Here is a 19,186-nt window from a genome sequence, read left to right as displayed (position 1 = left end):
GGTTGTTTAAAGCCAATTTCCCACTACCAGCATCTCTTGCTATAATAGTCCTTGATTTCTAGAGCAGGGCTTTAAAAAGCAAGAAAAAAAGGAACAAGCAGGGCAGGAAGAGGAAAGGTAGGATGGAATTCAGCATTCCTTTGTAAATGGAAATGCTCAGTGTCCTGCAGAGCATCCACTTCCAGCTGCTCTGGAGTTGTTGGTGCTCCTGGGGGTTAATCCAGTGAGGAGAGGCTCCTGCTTGGCCCTTGGGAAAACTGCTGTGCATGGAAATGGGAATTAGCAGAAGCCTGGAGTGTTTCTGCTGGATGTCTCACATGCTCTTCTCTGCAGGAGACTGCCAGGCATGGCTTTTGTTTCTGGTTTGGGTTTTTTTCCTGAGGCAGAAATTTCAGTTTTATTAAATGTTTACTTTGTTCCTGTTCTTGAAGGTCTGGGCTTGAATCTTGATGCATTTGTTGTTGATACCATGGGTTGAAAATGTTGGGGACACAGCCATGGCATGGTCTGTGCTGTAGCAGGACTGTTCCTGAGGCTGTTACCTTGCCAGAATAAAATCATCCCAACTCCAGAGCACTCCAAAACTACAGCTGGATGCTAGACTTGATAATTTCTTTAGGATTTAAAACTGTAACTAATGATTTCCAGGAATAAAACCTAAATTGAGGAGGGGGGTGCTGTTCTTGAATCAGATTGCTGCTGGTATATTGGTATGTACTGGTATATTGCTTTTTACAGCGCTGGAAATTCCTTAATTTTTGGAGCTTCCTGGTCAGCAGAATGGCACCAAGGCAAAGACAGGAAGAGGTGTCAGGGGTCACAGGATCATGGAATGATTGAGGTTGGAAAAGACCTCCAGGATCATCCTGTCCAACCTGTGACCCATCCCCACCTTGTCCCCAGCCCAGAGCACTGAGTGCCACCTCCAGGATTGGGGACTCTGCCACCCACCCAAGCAGCCCATTCCAATATCTGATCACCCTTCCTGGGAAGAAATTCTTCCTGATGTCCAAGAGAAATCCCCTCAAAGTTCAGACTTCCCATGATAGGATATTTACAATTTCTAAACATCTGAAAACATCTTGACCCGACCTTGCTGTCTTTGTGAGAATTATTTATTGCCTTAAAATTCCTGAATGCCACCAAAATAAAGGAATTCTGTTGTGTTCTTGTCCTTATTGATGGAGCTGAGCAAATGGTCCTTTATGTCAAAGCTTTCAGGGCAGTGGACAAATCCTGCTGCTCCTTGTCCCCAGTGAGCAGTTTGAATTTCCAGTTATTTGCCCCATACTGGTCCTGCTCATGTTGGATTTTGGTGCATCCTGCTCATGTTGGATTTTTGTGCTGTTCTAATGCCACCCTCCTGTGTCAGAGTGGCAACGAGTTTTATTTCTTTCCTTCCATGTCCTTCCCAGGCATCAGAGGAGGCCTCCCTGCGGGCTCTGGAGAGTCTGATGACGGAGTTTTTCCACAATTGCACAACAAATGAGAGGAAACGTGAGATAGGTGAGTCCTGCCCCTCCAGGGCTGCTCCTGGTGCTGCTCCTGCCCAGCACAGGGGACTGGGGTGTTCCACACAGCTGTGCCTGCACCCAGCTGGCATCTTCCCCCTCCTGCCTAGGTGGGACAGCTTTCCATGGCTGGGGTTCCAGGGGTTCTCTGTAGATGATAAACCAGTGAGGTTCCTCTGTCCATTGTCCTGGGAGTGCTCTGCCTGGAGATGGAGCACAGCCCTCAGCATCAGGAATGCAAAGCAAAGCTGTCCCAGTTCTTGTGGAATGACAAGCAGGAAAAACAGCAATTCCCTTTGGGTGGGGTTATTAAATATGTCCTGAAAGGCAGCAGATCCTGCCAGGTGCTCTGGGGGAGCTGCTGGGGATTGAAAAATGGCAGATTCCTTCTATTTCCAATCAGCCACAGGGATGCTCCAAGGGCTGGAACCCCTCAGAGCTGGGGGTGCTCACCCGGAGAGGAGAAGCTCCAGGGACACCTCAGAGCCCCTGCCAGGGCCTGAAGGGGCTCCAGGAGAGCTGCAGAGGGACTGGGGACAAGGGATGGAGGGACAGGACACAGGGAATGGCTCCCACTGCCAGAGGGCAGGGATGGATGGGATATTGGGAATTGGGAATTGTTCCCTGTGAGGGTGGGCAGGCCCTGGCACAGGGTGCCCAGAGCAGCTGTGGCTGCCCCTGGATCCCTGGCAGTGCCCAAGGCCAGGCTGGGCAGGGCTGGGAGCAGCCTGGGACAGTGGGAGGTGTCCCTGCCATGGCAGGGGTGGGGTGGGATGAACTTTAGGGTCCTTCCAACCCAAACCATTCTGGTGTTGTTCTGTTTCTACCATCTCTGGCCAGAAGTGTGATGGCATGAAGGACTTGTCCCTGAAATCCTGTAAAATAAACAGCACAAGGTTTTTGTTGTGGTTTTCTGACAATGATCTCCTGCTGTGGAAGAGGTATCCCTCATTTTCCTGCTTAAATTGCAGGAAAGAAAACAAATAATTAAACCTAAAACTTGCTCAGCCTGTAAGGCAGCCCTTGTGGCTTTTCTCTTTGTCACATTGTCACCTCCTGAGAGATGACCAAATCCTTCCTGAGTGTTCAGAGAAGTTTCTGACCCTCTGAACTTCACCAAGTCAGCAGCTCTTGGAGTTGCATTAAAAGAAGGTGGGTTTAGAACACTGATCTGAAGTGCTCCTGCTCTCACAATGACCTGAAATCCCAGCATTTGGCTTTTACAGATAAAATAACAGAGCTCATAATACAATTGCTGTGTGATTTGTTTTAATGTTCACCTCTTATCTGCTGCAGTTATTTATGTCAAAACTGATTCGAAAATGACACATCAGTTTTGTTTTCATTAAAGCCTGTGGTTACATTGCTTTAAACACTGTAGAATGTGATTTTATTATATTTTTTGCCCTCCTCCAGGTTGAGTCATTCCCTGAACACAGGGTCTCTTCCCTGCTCACTTGCTGTGCTATCACTATACATTGTTATGGCTTTGTTTACAGCTACAGAACTTTAATGGAATATTTTACATCAAAGTCAAATTAAAACTGAAGTACATTTTCAAGTAATTTATGTACTTTTATGGTGTTTTTTTTGTTTTTTTTTTTTGCAGAAGAGCTTTTAAATAACTTTGCCCAGCAGATAGGAGCCTGGAGATTCTGCCTGTACTTCCTGTCCAGCACAAGGAATGATTATGTGATGATGTACAGCCTGACAGTGTTTGAGGTGAGGCCTCAGCTCCTCCACTGCTCTGCCTGGTGCAGTTTGAGCTGGCAATCGATTTTTGGGGGGAGATGTTTGTCTGAAATGGCATCCCTGGTAAGTACAGTGATGAAGGATGCTTTTATTGCTCTCTGCCAGAGAGGTTGCTTAATGGCAGGCTTAGAGTGGGAGAATGTGAATCTTTGTACATAAATTGAAGAATTCATTTCCTGGCATCTCAAAGCACAAATTACCTCCAGTTTCAGAGGCTGCTTGAGTTTCTGCACGATGCTTTTAAGGGTGTTATTGCTTTTATGTTGTTTTTATGATCAGAAATATGGGGGTGATTACCTGCTCCTGGCTCCTGCAGGCTCTGAGTGCTGAGAGGGAAGGCAAACCTGCTTTTATTTTTCTGACATTTTGTAGTTGGGGTTGCTGCTCTTGAACTGCATCCTGCAAGCTTGTGCTGGCTGGAGAGGTGAGGTCTCTCTTAGCCAGCCACATCCCACTCTTCATCTAGTGATAAAAGAGGAAAATTTGGGTTAAAAGGTTTGATATTGATCTCTGTGTCCTCTGGAATAAGCAAAAGTGTTCTGTGGACAGCACTGGTGTGTCACTGATTTCTCAGTGACCAGTGCAGATGTCCTGGGGTTTGGTCAGTGTCACTCCTCAGTCTGGGACATTTGTGTCATGTCCTTGGCTGGGTGGGCACTCTGAGCTGTGCCCCTAAATCAGAGAGATTTACAGCCTTTGCACTGGGCCACTTTTCAGATAAAATACATGTTTAGATAAAAACCCTGCTCTTAAAGCTGTGTTGTTTTTACAAATTATCCACATCATTGTTGATTTCTTCTCTTAAATTTTCATTATACTTGGTAAGGATTGCAGAAGGAGTCTGGACCCCATCTGCAAATTGAATCTGCTTTACCTTCCACTCAAAAAGGGCTGATGGGAATTATTCCTGCTCAGGGAATGTTGTCCCATTGATTTTCCTGACTAGCAAAACAAGTGCAGGGCCTTGAGATGGATTCAGTGATCCTTGGGATCATCCCACCAGCTCAGGACATTTTATGGATTTTGGTTACTGAGCCTCTCCTTCCCTGGAGGGGGAAAAAGTAGCATTGAAAAACCTAATTGTGCCCAGAATAAAGAAATCCCTGTGCAAGTGCAGAGGGAGGGACCAGCTGGGAGATGAGGATCTCTCCATGGAGGAGCTTGAATTCCCAAAATGAACTGCTGCAGAGCCATGGTCTGTCCCAGTGTGCAGCTTCCCCTGCTGTCCTTGGCTGCTGGATCAGTCAGAGGGGTGTGAACACAAAGATCATTCCCAAAATTTCCCAAGGACATGGACTTCCCAAAGTGCTTAGGAAGGTAGCAGTGAATTTGGAATAAAACTCCTCCTGACATTGTTTTCACCTCCTGCTTTTTGGAAATTAAGCTGAAACATCTTCCAGGTTTATTGGGATTCTGGACTTGCATCAAGGAATCCTCAGCTGCTTGGGCCATTGTTTTCAAGCAGTACTTGTGGGTTTTCTCTGCTAGGAAACACCAAAACCAACTTCTTTGAAGAATTTCTGTGTAAATATCACACAAGGATCATTCCCAAAACTGCCCAAGGACATGGACTTCCCAAAGTGCTTAGGAAGGTAGCAGTGGGTTTGGAATAAAACTCCTCCTGACCCCCTTCCAGATGAATTGTTTTCACCTTCTGCTTTTTAGAAATGAAAACATCTTCCCAAAAGCATTTCTAGGGAGAAAGCTGCTGCTGGCAGGTGGAGGAGCAGGACAGAACACAGCAGGCATGAAAGGATGGGTGTTAAAGCTAAAACATCTTCCAGTTTTATTGGGATTCTGGACTTGCATCAAGGAACCCTCAGCTGCTTGGGCCATTGTTTTGAAGCAGTACTTGTGGATTTTCTCTGCTAGGAAACACAAAAAACAACTTCTTTGAAGAATTTCTGTATAAATATCCCTGCACTGGGAGCTGGTGTCTGTGTGCAGTGCATCCTGCTGAGGATTGCATCTCCTTTGACCATACATCTTCCAGTTTTGGATATTTGAGGTTTCTTCCAGGCTGTGACTGTGACCTCCAGCATTGTCTTTCTGCAGGCTGAGTGCTGCAGATGGACACAGACCTTCAGCCTCCTCTCTGGGTTGTCCCAAGAGATTCAGCTCCTGGTGCTCCAGAGCCCTAAATGGGATCAGGGCAGGGAAGCAATTTGTGACTCTGCTTTCCTTTGGATTTTCTCTGGCTTTAAGTGGGCTGAAGGCTTTCTGTGCAGTGGTGCCTTGTCACTGCCTGGGCCTGCTCCAGTGACCTCCCAGCTCAGCTTCAGGAGACCTGGGTGCCATCAGAGGCCTGGAAAGCCAAACCTCCTTCCCTGATTTTCTTTTCCTGCTTCATCCAAGGCTGTGCTTCCCCCTTTAGAGGGGAAACCCTTGGTGGCCCAGGGTTAAAAGATAGAAGAAATGGTTCTGTGCCTGCCACTATAGCTTTGCTTAACCCAAAACCAGTTAAACCAGTAACTTCAGCTCCATTGTGGCACTGCCAGTCCTGGGCCATGAGTGCAGCAGCTCTGCCAGATGCTCTGTCCCTGCTTTATGATCATCCTGGAGAAGAAAAGGCTCTGAGGAGACCTCAGAGCCCCTTGCAGGGCCTAAAGGGGCTCCAGAAGAGCTGCAGAGGGACTGGGGACAAGGGATGGAGGGACAGGACACAGGGAATGGTTCCCACTGCCAGAGGGCAGGGATGGATGGGATATTGGGAATGGGGAATTGTTCCCTGTGAGGGTGGGCAGGCCCTGGCACAGGGTGCCCAGAGCAGCTGTGGCTGCCCCTGGATCCCTGGCAGTGCCCAAGGCCAGGCTGGGCAGGGCTGGGAGCAGCTGGGACAGTGGGAAGTGTCCCTGCCAAGGCAGGGCTGGGAACAGGATGATTTTTAAGGTCCCTTCCAACCCAAACCAGTCTGAGATTCAAGATTCTCTCAGTGTTTCCCTCATGTCCAAGATGGGCTCATTTGGGGTGTCCATTCCTTTTGCAGAACCTGATCAATAAGATGTGGCTGGGGGTGCCATCCCAGGACAAGATGGAGATCAGGAGCTGCCTGCCCAAGCTGCTGCTGGCCCACCACAAAACTCTGCCTTACTTCATCAGGAACAAGCTCTGCAAGGTCATCGTGGACATCGGCCGCCAGGACTGGCCCATGTTCTACCACGACTTCTTCACCAACATCCTGCAGGTGAGAGCCCTGCCATGCATGGAGCCAGCTTTTCCCTCAAAAACTTCCTTTTGTTTCCTTGAGTAGGGCTGAAGAAACCCCTGTTTCATGAAGATCAAATGGTAGATGTTGCTTTGTAAAATCTTTTTAAATTTTGTTGGAACTCTCAACTTTTTCCGTGTTACGTTAAAAGTGTTTTTGGAGAAGGAACAACACTGTGCCACAAGTATTCACTTTGAATTTTAAATATTATGGTCTAAGTCTTGAAAATACAAGGAGTATGGGTTGTTCTTTTAACAAAACAGAAGGCAGTAAAATTATGGATGTGTCATTGATTCTGAAAGGGCAGTTTTTCATTGGGGCTAGTGCAGATTTTTCATCCAACAACCAAAGACACCCCAAAATCTCTGGTACTTCATCAATAAGGTCATGGGGTGATGGGATCCCATCCTAATGGGATGTTGTTGGGGTTTTCAGGAGGGCTCAGCTGTGAACTGGGGATCCTCACTGAATCCATGTCATTAGCTGGAATGTTGGATAAACTCAGTATCCTTACAGGGAATCCTGAGCCAGGCTGCTGCTGGAGCATCACCAGGCTGGTGCAAACCTCTTTTTGTTTGGATTATTTTGTCTCCAGTTCCCTTAAAATTGTTCCTAATTGGCTTAAAGAGGCTGAGTGTAAACTGAAGTGCTGCACAGGCTTTTTCTGCTGACATAATTACATGATTTGAATGCAGCAAAGCCCACGGCCAAGCCACAAGGCAGTTACTGAAATCCAAGTCCTTGAGTGGCAGGGGTTTATTTGTTAAGGCAAATGGATCTAGTATTAATTGCAAAATTTAAAAAAAACCTGTCTTGGCTGCAGAGCTCATCCCTGGCTGGTGTATTCTCTTTTCTGACTGTTCTGGAGTGAGACATGCTGCAGTTTTGGCCTCAGTTGTCAGTTTGACAAGAAATACTTGGGGATAACTGTGTCCATGTGGAGTTTTGCCTCTCATTTCACCTGGATGTGAATTGAAAGGCAGCCTGAGCTCTCCTGGCCTCTCTAGCACTCTGGGGTTATCTTAAGGCATTGCAGAGCTCACTTGAGGAATCTCCTTTCCTTTAAGCCTCTCCTTGTGAGCTCAGCAGTGGAGGGAAATGTTTCCATAAATTAATTTGTGTGGCAGACACATTCCTAAAATGTTCAGAGAAAGTGGAGGAAAACCAGTAATGCTGAATTCCAGGGCCTTGACAGAAGGCAGAGTAGCACAGGAGCAGAATGATTTGCTGTTAGAATTGCAGATGAGCCCTGTCTCAGGACTTTTTCTGAGATCATTTGCAGCATGTTCTTTGTTCTTCAGCATTAAATTGTATCCCAGTACTCTGAGTAGTCTCTAAACCTTTTACTGAGCCTCTGGAGGGGTGGAGAAGAAAGGTAAATTGGGATATTGTATTGTCATTGTGAGGAGCCAGTAATTCTCCATAAAGTACTGCTTCCTCAGAGGTTTAAAATTTGTTTAGCCTGACTGAGGTACCAGTGCCTGGTATTGCTAAAACTCCCTGGCTTTGTCAGAAAATATCCAGAGAGATGATTTTCAGTCCCTTCACAATTTACCAGCAGGTTGGATGTTTCACTGAGTTCTTTGCCATCTACTCCTGTGTCTGGGACTTCCTTTTCAAAAGCCAAGATGCAGAGCTCTTAGATGGGCTATTTTCTCCCCAAATATTAACCAAACTGTTTTCAGCAGTGTTAACTCAGCCTGGCTCGCCTTTGGAGGGTCAGGAGCAAAGTCAGCCTGTATTGCAGAGCCTGTATTATGGCTTCAAGGATTACTTGTAGCAATTGGGATTGGCTTTGGACTTTTCTCTCCCAGAGGGAGCAGTTCATAAATCACTTTGGATGTCTCTGGGCAGCAGTGGAGAGCAGAGCTGTCCTTCAGGAAACAAAACTTTGTCCCACTTGAAGAAGTCTTTAATAACCCCATGGCTGATGAAGGCACAAGTCAGCTTTTTGTCCAGTCCTGTTCCAGCATCGAGCAGAAATTACTGTCTTAGGGGGATATTGTAACAAGGTGCAGGAATGATGCATCTGACTCCATGTTCTGAGATGGTTAATTTATTGTACTATTTTATAGTAAAGAATACTATAGTAAAAAATACAGAAAGGATACTTACAGAATGCTAAAAAGATAATGATGAAAACTTGTGACTTGTTCCCGAGCCCTGACACAGCTTGGCCCTGATTGGCCAAAGAGTGAAAACAACTCACAATCAGAATGCCATCAGGCAGTCACCTTTGGGTAAACAATCTCCAAACACATTCTAGATGAGCAAAACACAGGAGAAGCAAATGAGATAAGAATTGTTTCCCTTTTCTCTGAGGCCTCTCTCACTGCCTTTCAGCTTCCCAGGAGAAAAACTCTGGGCAAAGGAATATTTTCAGAGAATGTGAATGCCACAGGGAGAAATGCAATTTCCAGCTTGAGATCCAGTGCAGGTGCAAGGGGAGCTCAGATCCCTCAGGTGCCATCTGCTCCTGGCTGCAGCCTTTGGGCCATGTGGGAAGGGGACATTTTTGGGGACCCTGCTGCGCTGAGGTGGTGCTGGGCAGGAGATGCAGCAAGCAGAAGGGACAGGCTGTTCTGTGACCCTGCTGGGACACAGAATGTGTGCAATGACATTATGAAAGCTCTCCTGAAACCCCAGGGATTCCCACGGGGCTCGAGCTGTTGCGACATCAGAGATTCAGTCTGGGGAAGTCGAACTGGAGAGCCCTGAGTGGTGAAGCTGTTGTAAACTGGGAGTAGCGTTGCTAATCCCTGTCTGTCAGTGCATGTTGTCATCACACTGCTCTCATCCCTGTGCTCCTCAGCTGATCCAGTCTCCTGTGACCACTCCCCTGGGGCTGATCATGCTGAAAACCACGTCGGAGGAGCTGGCGTGTCCCCGCGAGGACCTGAGCGTGGCCCGCAAGGAGGAGCTGCGCAAGCTGCTCCTGGAGCAGGTGCAGACCGTGCTGGGGCTCCTCACAGGTACATGGCTCTGGTTGTCCTGCTTCAGGGCACGTTTTGGACAGAACTTTTAAAGGGGAAAGCAGATTTAATTGGTTTTTTTTTTCAACCAGTTCGGAAGAGAGTACTTTCTTGGAGAAAAGTGGAAAAAACTTGTTTATTAAACAATAAAACTTCAACAGTATTAAACAATAAAATTCTTTGCTGCTCTTAAAGAGATGACGGACTCAGAAAGTCCCTTCCCTGGGTTGCAGCTTGGATAATTCAGTTTCTTATCAATCTTTCTGGTGCTGGAAATGTTGCAGCCTGGTGCGCCACAGGTGCGAGCTGCTGGTGCTCTTTTGAGTGCTCAGTTCAGAGTAAGTTTAAACAGGTTTAAATAAAAAGGAAAAAAGACCTTACAGTCTAGAGAACTTCTTTGCTTTAGTTAGTTAAAACTGACTAAAACAAAGGAGAGCTCTCTTATCAGTCCCTCCAGTGCTGGAAATGCCAGACCCAGCTATGGGCACAGGTGTGAGCTGCTGGTGCTCTTCTGGTGTTCAGTTCAGGGTAGGGTTAAACAGGTTTAAAGAAAAGGGAAAAAAAAATTTAGTTTAGTTAGTTAAAACTAACTAAAACAAAGGAGAGCTCTGTCCTGCTGTCTGTCCATCTGCAGACAGCACAGTCCAGGAGCAGAAATGTGAAGGAGTAAGTGCAGTGTCTGAAAACAAACTGCTCCTTCTTCTTTTTCTTCACTTTCTGGAACAAGTCCTAAAGGTGTAAAACTTATTATTCAGCATAAATAGAACAAGATGACTGGGGATAAAAGCATCATATAGTCAACTCAGACATTGTCACACCTTGTGGCACTGAGCTGGCTGTCCCCTCAGCACCCACAGCTGGGCTGCCACTCCTGGGGTGACGAGGGCTTTGGTGTTGAGATGACTTAGAGGTGTTAGTCTCTTTTTTTCAGTTTTGAGACTGAAGAAGGAGACAGAATTTTTTTGTTCTTGTTTTTAGGGTTATTTGCTCTTATTTAATACATTGGTTTTTTTTGACTTGTTGAGATCTGTTTAGCACATTGGTTCATGGCACTGACCTCCCTCAGGGTGGTGTTGTCTTTTTATACTAAAAACTACCTGTACATTATTTACAATAATTTTCTAATACTTATCACTTATGTTAGTTTGTTTTTACTCTAAACTAATTTTAAAGTGTTACTATTACAGCAGAAGATGGAGGCTAAGAAGAAGGAGAAAGACAGAACACATTTACATTTTTTTATCTTGTTTTTTGAACTCTCATTCTAAAACCTCTAAATTCCTACATTTTCACTTTGTGATAAATTCACTAACATTGTACTCCAACTCTTGTGGCTTGTAACTTTTCATACAAAGTTGGTAATTGTTTTTATGGGTTAAAATCAAAGGCACAGGTGTTTTTGACTCTGTGCCAGGGTCTCAAATCCTCACGGGAGTTTCCTGGGTTCTGACACTAGGGGTGTGTGGAGCACAATGGGGGTGATGCAGTGGCTGCTGCTGCACTGTGAGCACTCAGCTCTGCCCTGCAGCACTTGGGCCAATTTAATACGAACCAATTCATGCAGCACAGCAGCTGCTGAGCTCCCTCCATGGAGAGGATGGGGATTGTCTCCTCTTAGTGAGCCCAAAGCTGTTGTGGAGTGGTTCTGTCCCTCCCAAAACACTTGAGCTGTGTTCTGCCAGAGTTCTCCTGCAGTCTGTGCTGTGTTTGTTGGATCAGTGTGGATCTTTGAGAAGGCATTTCTGAAAGTTCTCTCTTTGGCCAGGTATTTTGGAGAGCATCTGGGATAAGCACAGTGCTACTGCTGCCACTCCACCACCGTCCCCGACCTCGGGAGAAAGTGGTAAGGAAAAGCTACAAGATGGTATTTCCATGTACTTAAACCTGCAGTGTCAGGCACAGATTGCTTCCTTTACTGTCTAACCTCTTCTAATAACCTTCTCCCAGAGCTTTTCACCAACAAATTCCTGATTGGAAAGAAAAACTCTACACAAAGAGACAAATTGCACTGTGGGGACACCCCACTGCAAATGTCATTAAAATGTGCCCACAGAGATGCTTGTTGTGCTCAGATGGCAGAAACCTCCCTGAAGTTTCAGTGCAAAATGCTCTAATGACAGTGAGTTAAAATCATGGAATTGTTAAGGTTGGAAGAGCCCTCTAAGGTCATCAAGTCCAGCTCTTATTCCAGCACTGCCAAGGCCACCACTAACCCATGTCCCCAGCTGCCACATATGGAAGGCTTTTAAATCCTATCAGGGATTGTGACCCCCCACTCCCTGGATAGCTGTGCCAGGGCCTGACCACCCTTCTATGAAGAGATTTTCCCAATATCCAACCTAAACCTCCTCTGGCACAATTTGAGGCCATTTCCCTTTGTCCTGTCCCTGTTCCCTGGGAGCACAGCCTGACCCCCCTGGCTGTCCCCTCCTGTCAGGAGCTGTGCAGAGCCACAAGGTCCCCCCTGAGCCTCCTTTTCTCCGGACTGAGCCCCTTCCCAGCTCCCTCAGCCCCTCCTGGTGCTCCAGCCCCTTCCCAGCTCTGTTCCCTTCTCTGGACACGCTCCAGCCCCTCAGTGTTGGGAGTAGCCCAGATCTGGACACAGGACAGGAGGTGCCTCAGCACAGGGGACAGTCCCTGAGTCCCTGCCCTGGTCCTGCTGCCACCCCAGTGCTGGTCCAGGCCAGGTGCCTTTGCCCTCTTGCCCACCTGGGCACACTTTTCCTGTGAAAAACTTTGCAGCCCCTCTGCCCCAAGGCTGTGGCCTTGCATGGGGTTGGCATTGTCCCCTGAATTCCTGCTGGTGACAGTCCCTGAACTCCAGCTGCTGGCACATGAAAGCCAGTGGAACAAAACTGAGTCCTACCTGGGGAAAAGGAAGATAAAGGTAGCCAAGTCTCTGTGAAATGGAACAGGGTGCCCAGAGAAGCTGTGGCTGTCCTGGACCCCTGGAAGTGTCCAAGGCCAGGCTTGGGGCAGCCTGGGACAGTGGAAGGTGTCCCTGCCATGGCAGGGGTGGCACTGGACGGGTTTTAATGTCCCTTCCAACCCAAATCATTCTGTGATTATGAAAGTTTTCTATCTATTCCTGTGAGACCTTTGTGTGAGTGCTTATCTGATGTTAACCCATTGACATCTCTACTTCTTAGTTACCTCTGAAATGGAGAACACATTTTTGTGTCCTTGTCCTTGGCATACATTTCCTTGTCCCTGGGACCTTGAGCAGTTCCCTGGGAGCTGCAGATCACTTCCTTGTGGCCAGATTGCAGCAGGCAGCTCCAGCCTGCTGCCTCTGATAAGCCTTTGGCAGTGTTTTGCTTAGTGCTAAAGCTTTCACATTGAAGTTTGAGCAGCATTTTGAGTGCTCCTTTCCTGTAGAGGAGCTTAAGATATTTCTGTATTTATATACAGACCACAAACTTTAATGGGAAGAAATATTCCTTTGGCTTGGCAGGGGGAAAGTGGATTTTGCTGTAGCTGGGAAGAGTTTGGACAGGAAATATTTACAGAAAAGATCAAAGCTTCTGGTGTCAATTGTTAAGAATGGTGCTGGGGGAGGGAATTGGTGGGACAGATTCTGGGCTGGCTGTCATGGAAGCCTGTTGGAGATGTCCCTCAGTCCCCTGGGGATTGCTGAGGCAGCTTTCATCCACCTGTGTGCTCCCCTCGTGACTGGGGATCAGATTTCCCAAACTGGAAGTTGGCTGCACTTCTGTGCTGGCCTTTTCCTTTCTCCCCTCTCAGGGAAAACAAACAAACTTTTCACACAATGTTTTCTTGGGATAATTGCTAAGAACCAGGACCACACAAGCTGTGCCTTTAAAGTTTCATTTTGCCTGTGCAAACTTGTTTGTGTGAAACTCTGTTTTATTGTGCTGTGCTGTCTTCGCTGTGTCCATGTTAAAATTGGTTGTGCTTCCACTTCTTGAAGTCACAGAATCACTAAGGCTGGAAAAGACTCTGAGACTGAGTCCAACCATTAACCAGCACTGCCAGAGCCACCACTAAACCATGTCCTCAAGTGCCACATCCCCATGGCTTTTGGACATTTTCAGAGATGATGATTCCACCATTTCCAAAGGGAACACCAGGTGCTTCCCTCTGATCCATTCTTGCTCATTTTGTGTTCCCTGAGACTCAATTCTGGTGACTCTTGAATGTTTTCTTTGCTTAAGTGAGGCCACCACTTTACTCTTTCCATTCAGGTGAGATTAAAGGTGTTCCAAGAGGCAGAACGAGCTCCTGAGTCCCCATAAATGTTTAATATCTTCCATCAGAGCCCAGCTCTCTTTAGGAACTTGGAAAACCTCTGCTTCCTATTTTTCATTTGCACAGGGAAGTGGAGTGAAATGGTTACTTGCAAGTCTTGCATGAGTTTTAAATAGCACTTGAAGACAACATTAAATTCATTTCTTATATCACTTAAGCAAAGCAACTCTGATAATGTCCCAAGCAGGACAACATTTGAGTTATTGCCATGGTGTAGGATTTACTCAGCAAGAGTCTCAGCCTGCAGATGTTGTCTTTGCATGATTTATAGCACATTTCCTGATGAATCCCTTCCTCAGGAATATTCCCTCACCTGTGGCAAACAAATGAGCAGCAGGAACATTTGTGGCAGAGGCAGTCACTGGGAGTTTCCTGCTTTGGCATGAATGCAGCTGATGCTGTGAATTTGTCACCTGTTTGCAAAGCCACTGGAAATCCCTGAACCCCAGAGCTTCAGTGATTTAACTGTGTGCAGAGCACTTGAACCAGCTGCTGTGAGTTACAGGAGTGTAATTGAGACTTTCTGCTGTGGATGGATTAAAATATGAGAATCTTTAATTCTCATTGATTTTTGTGGAGTTGGCTGCACTGAATGTTTAAAAGAATAACAATAGTTGGGGTTGGAAGGGACCTTAAAGATCATCCCTGCCATGGCAGGGACACCTCCCACTGTCCCAGGCTGCTCCCAGCCCTGCCCAGCCTGGCCTTGGGCACTGCCAGGGATCCAGGGGCAGCCACAGCTGCTCTGGGCACCCTGTGCCAGGGCCTGCCCACCCTCACAGGGAACAATTCCCAATTCCCAATATCCCATCCAGCCCTGCCCTCTGGCAGTGGGAGCCATTCCCTGTGTCCTGTCCCTCCATCCCTTGTCCCCAGTCCCTCTCCAGCTCTCCTGGAGCCCCTTCAGGCCCTGGCAGGGGCTCTGAGGTGTCCCTGGAGCTTCTCCTCTCCAGGTGAGCACCCCCAGCTCTGCCAGCCTGGCTCCAGAGGGGCTCCAGCCCTTGGGGTGTCTCCGTGGGCTCCCCTGGACTCTCTCCAGCAGCTCCAGGTCCTGCTACTCTTTTGGGGTCTCACCTGAGGGGGCAGAATCCCCCCCTTCCCTGCTGCCCATAGCAGGGCTCAGCCCAGCCCAGGGGGGTTTCTGGGTGCTCCCAGCCAGGGCAGGTCCAGCTCTCACCCCCCACCACCCCAAATCCTTCCTCAGGGCTGCTCTGAGTCTGTTCCCTGCCCAGCCTGGGTTTGTGTTGGGGATTGCCCCAGCCCTGGTGCACTTGGCCTGGTTGAGCTTCAGGGGCTCTGTAAAAGCAGGATATGAGCTGTACAGATGTGTCCAGTTGTGGATGTTTCCCCTCAGGCGGTTCCGTGCTCAGATTGAAGGGCAGGATTGTCTTGCTCAGCCAGAGCCACGTGATGCCTTCAGTTTCTGGAGCACAGGAGAAAGAAGCAATGATAAGGCTTGGCAGGGAATTTTGAATTCAGTGATGTAAGACATCAATCTTGGTGAAAAATGAGGACTAAGAAGGGATGTGTTCATCACTCAGGCTCTTGTGTACATTGGAAGTAGCTCAGTAAATCATAGCTGTTATTTTGGCACTGCTGGTGTCAGGATGTTTCACTTCCATAAAAAATCACTCAGATTCTCCAAGAACTTCAGATTCTGTAGCACAGCAAGTGCCAGATTTTTAAAGATGAAGTACTCAAGGAAGAGAAGTGTGTTGAACAACTTGGGGAAGGTGAAGAGTTTTGCAGCAGGTGGAAGCCTGGAGGTTGTGGGCAGCATCTGGCTGGGGCTGGCCCTTGGGTCCCAAAAACTTTTGAAGAAGCAAAGGCCACCAGGGATTAAGGAGTGTCTGGGTTGTTGGTGGCTTTGTTAGAGGTGGCACATGAAAGGTGAGGGGGGGAGTTCAGCCTGGGCTAGGCAGGATTAACTTCAGAGCTTCTCCACATCATTCTGCAGAGTATTCACAGCAGCAGGAGTAATTCCCTGCTGTGCTGCTCTGTGGAACTGATGCCTGAAGCAGCTGGAACAGGCTAAACAGAGTTAAGAGGAATAAAGAGGATATTTATTAAAGAGCCTTCAAAGGCCACACCCTGGCAGTACCAGAGCCACAGCTGTGGCTGTGACTGGATGGCTCCAAGATCGAAGCAAAAGAGGGCTTGGCCCCAAGATCTCACATTTTTGTAAATTTTGATCCATTTGCATATTTGACCTAAATGTCCAATTAGCCCCAGCTCATGCAGTCCCATCCTTCTTGGTTTTCTCTCTTCAGTCCACATTGTTGGTGTTCTTGGGCCTGAGATTTGCCTCATTTGTCCTTGGTCCCCAGCTAGAGAAGGAATTGTTGTGTCTCCCTACCTTGTAAAGAGAGATCGCCATCCCCTGATATTAAACCCTGGCCCACACACCAAAGCAGCACAAAATCAAGAAAAAATAAAAAGCTAAACCTGAGGTATCAGAACTAAGGCCCATCTGCACCCTGAGTGGTGGCTGCAGTTCTGCTTTCAGTATCAGTAGGTGCAGAGGAGCAGTGAAGGCTCTATTGAAGGGCACTAAAGGTGATGGAGGGGTTTGAGTGGCTTCCCTGTAAGTGACAACAGAAGCAAAACCTTCTTTCTGTCAAGGAAGCTGGGCAGGAGCTGTGTTAGAAGCCTACTGACACAGAGAAAGTGAAAGCAGGGATTATTTCTGTTTCCTGTTTGGGTGGAAAGTGAAACTAGCAGCTGGCATACCCCAAACAAAGCATCTTCGTGGTGAAACTGTGGAACTCTGTCACGAGATATTGCAAATATTAACTTCTGTGGCTTCAGTTGGAGGCTGGAGGCAGTTGTGGGAGATAAATCCTGAGGCTGTGTCAGATTTTTCAGACTCCACCTTTCTTGGGCAGCCTTTGTCATGTGGTTGGGAGGCTGAGGGCTGTGATCTGTGCCTGCCATGGCATTTGGTCCCTGAGAAGAGGTTCTGGCCTGAATGAACTTTTTGGGGACATCACCACAAGTGTCACAGGCCAGGAGAAGCCTCTGTGATATTCAGTGTAACAGAGATGTGCCAAGCTTACATCAAGGATGCTCAGCCTTGTGAGGGGATAGAATTTTATAATAAATTCCTAAAATACAGCCCATGGCCTTGCATTTCCTGAAATACCATGAGAGCCCTGCCTGGTGAGGCCAGAGGGGCTGTGTGAGGCTAATTCCCAAACAGAAATCACCAGTTCCTCTCAGCCAAATAACCCACTGAATCACAGGGTGTGCTGAGGTGGAAGGGATCCACAAGGATGCCTGGGCTGGGCAGCTGGGGGTTCATGCTGACACCCCTCTGTGGTATTCACAGGCTCTCTGAACAGTGAGAGAAGCAGAGAAAAGAATGATCAAAACAATTCTCTCATTTGCTGCTCCTGTGTTTTTAAACATGTGGAATATATTGGAAGATTATTTACCTGAAGGTATTGCTTGGTAGGATTCTGGTGATGCTGTTTTGATTCATTGACCAATTAGATTTACATGTGTGTGTTGGGACTGTCAGCAGACAGCCACAAGTTTTTCAGTAGTTAGAAGTAAGTATGATGTAGTGTAGTTATAATATAATATAATATAATATAATATAATATAATATAATATAATATAATAATATCACATAATCACAGAATGATGAGGTTGGAAGAGACCTCTAAGGTCATTGAGTCCAACCTATGCCCTAACACCTCAACTACAGCACCAAGTGCCATGTCCAGTCTTTTTTAAAGACATCCAGAGATGGTGATTCTACCACCTCCCTGGGAAGGGCATTCCAGCACTTTTATTATTCTCTCTGTGAAAAAATTTTTCCTAATATCCAACCTGTACCTTCCCTGATGTAGCTTGAGACTGTGTCCTCTGGTTCTGTCAGAGACCAACCCCACCTGTGTGCAGCCTTCCTTCAGGAAGGTGCAGAGAGCAATGAGGTCACCCTGAGCCTCCTCTTCTCCAGGCTGAACAACCCCAGCTCCTTCAAACATTCCTCACAGGGTTTGTGTTCCCAGCCCCTCACCAGCCTCGTTGCCTCCTCTGGATGTGCTCAAGCATCTCAACGATGTTCTAAATTGAGGGGCCCAGAACTGGACACAGTATTCAAGATGGGGTGTCACCAGTGTTGAGTACAGGGGCAGAATGACCTCCCTGCTCCTGCTGGCCGCACCATTCCTCATGCAGGCCAGGAGCCATTGGCCTTCATGGCCACCAAGGCACACTGATGGCTCATATTCAACTGGCTGTCACCAGCAGCCCCAGGTCCCTTTCCACCTGACCCCTGTCAAGACACACTGTCCCCAGCTTGTAGAGCATTCAACATTCCAAAGCCTTAGAGTCAGATCTCAATAATCTCCTGCCTCAGGGATTGCCTGCTTTCACTGTACCCCTACTTTCACTGTACCCCTACTTTCACTGTACCCCTACTTTTACTGTACCCCTACTTTTACTGTACCTCTCTCCCCAGGTGACCTCTTGAGTAGCCTCTTGCAGAGCCCCAGCGCGGCCAAACTGCTGAACCAGCCCATCCCCATCCTGGACACAGACAGTGAATACATCTGCTCCCTGGCTCTAGAGTGCCTGGCTCACCTCTTCAGCTGGATCCCTCTGTCCACGAGCATCACCCCGTCCCTGCTGACCACCATCTTCCACTTTGCGCGCTTCGGCTGCGACACGCGCGCGCGCAAGATGTCCTCGGTGAACGGCAGCAGCCCCAGCGCGCTGCTGGGCCAGGAGCGGGGCCGCCTGGGCGTGCTGGCCATGGCCTGCATCAACGAGCTCATGTCCAAGAACTGTGTGCCCATGGAGTTTGAGGAGTACCTGCTGCGCATGTTCCAGCAGACCTTCTACCTCCTGCAGAAGATCACCCGGGAGAACAACGCGCACACGGTGAAGAGCCGCCTGGAGGAGCTGGATGAGAGGTAGGAGCAGCCTTGTGCTGCCTCTGAAGGGCTGGGGGGTTGGTTTGGGGTGCTGCATGCTGTGTCTGATGGCTTTTCTTTCAGAGCACTGAGCCAGGGCAGCCAGGCAAGAGAGGTGGGTGTGCCCAGGTAAGGGCTGGGTGCCGAGGGAACTGCTGGCCCAGGTTTGTGTCCCCTGCTGTCCCTTCCCTCCCCTGTCCCCGTTCGTTGCTGTTTGACTGCAGGTCTGAGGTGGCACCAGATCTGAAGCTGTTGTCACAGAGCACAGAAGAGGCTCAGTGAGGTAAAGGCACTGCAGTGTCCCCTGTGTCCCCTCTGGTCAGTATCTGCCACTCTGCCCAAAGTGGGGACACATCCTGTGAGTCATGACCTGGGAGAAGACAGCAGAAGCTTCCTACCCTTCACAGAGCCATGGCCATTTCTGATTCTTTTTTATTTTTTTTAAATAGCACCAAACACAGCTTGGGGAGCTCTGTTCAGTGGTGAATGGCTCCACCATCCCCTTATATGAAACTCTGACCCACACACCAAAGCAGCACAAAATCAAAAAAAAAA

The 19,186-nt window shown here is 47.9% G+C and overlaps 1 protein-coding gene across 1 annotated transcript in view; it reads left to right on the top strand.

Moving 5' to 3' along the window:
- XPO6 (exportin 6) overlaps nt 1-19,186 on the top strand; it is a 64,573-nt gene that overhangs the window by 14,459 nt on the left and 30,928 nt on the right. The window contains exons 2-7 of the mRNA XM_058815941.1: nt 1,416-1,506; nt 3,121-3,233; nt 6,250-6,447; nt 9,281-9,440; nt 11,206-11,283; nt 18,178-18,631. Of these exons, the coding sequence (XP_058671924.1) occupies nt 1,416-1,506; nt 3,121-3,233; nt 6,250-6,447; nt 9,281-9,440; nt 11,206-11,283; nt 18,178-18,631 (1,094 nt within the window). The remainder of the gene's footprint in view (nt 1-1,415; nt 1,507-3,120; nt 3,234-6,249; nt 6,448-9,280; nt 9,441-11,205; nt 11,284-18,177; nt 18,632-19,186) is intronic.

Source organism: Ammospiza caudacuta, chromosome 17 (genome assembly GCF_027887145.1).
Source record: "Ammospiza caudacuta isolate bAmmCau1 chromosome 17, bAmmCau1.pri, whole genome shotgun sequence".
Lineage (NCBI taxonomy): Eukaryota > Metazoa > Chordata > Aves > Passeriformes > Passerellidae > Ammospiza > Ammospiza caudacuta.
Note: the sequence above shows the minus strand (reverse complement) of the source record. Positions and strands in the feature narration are given on the sequence as shown.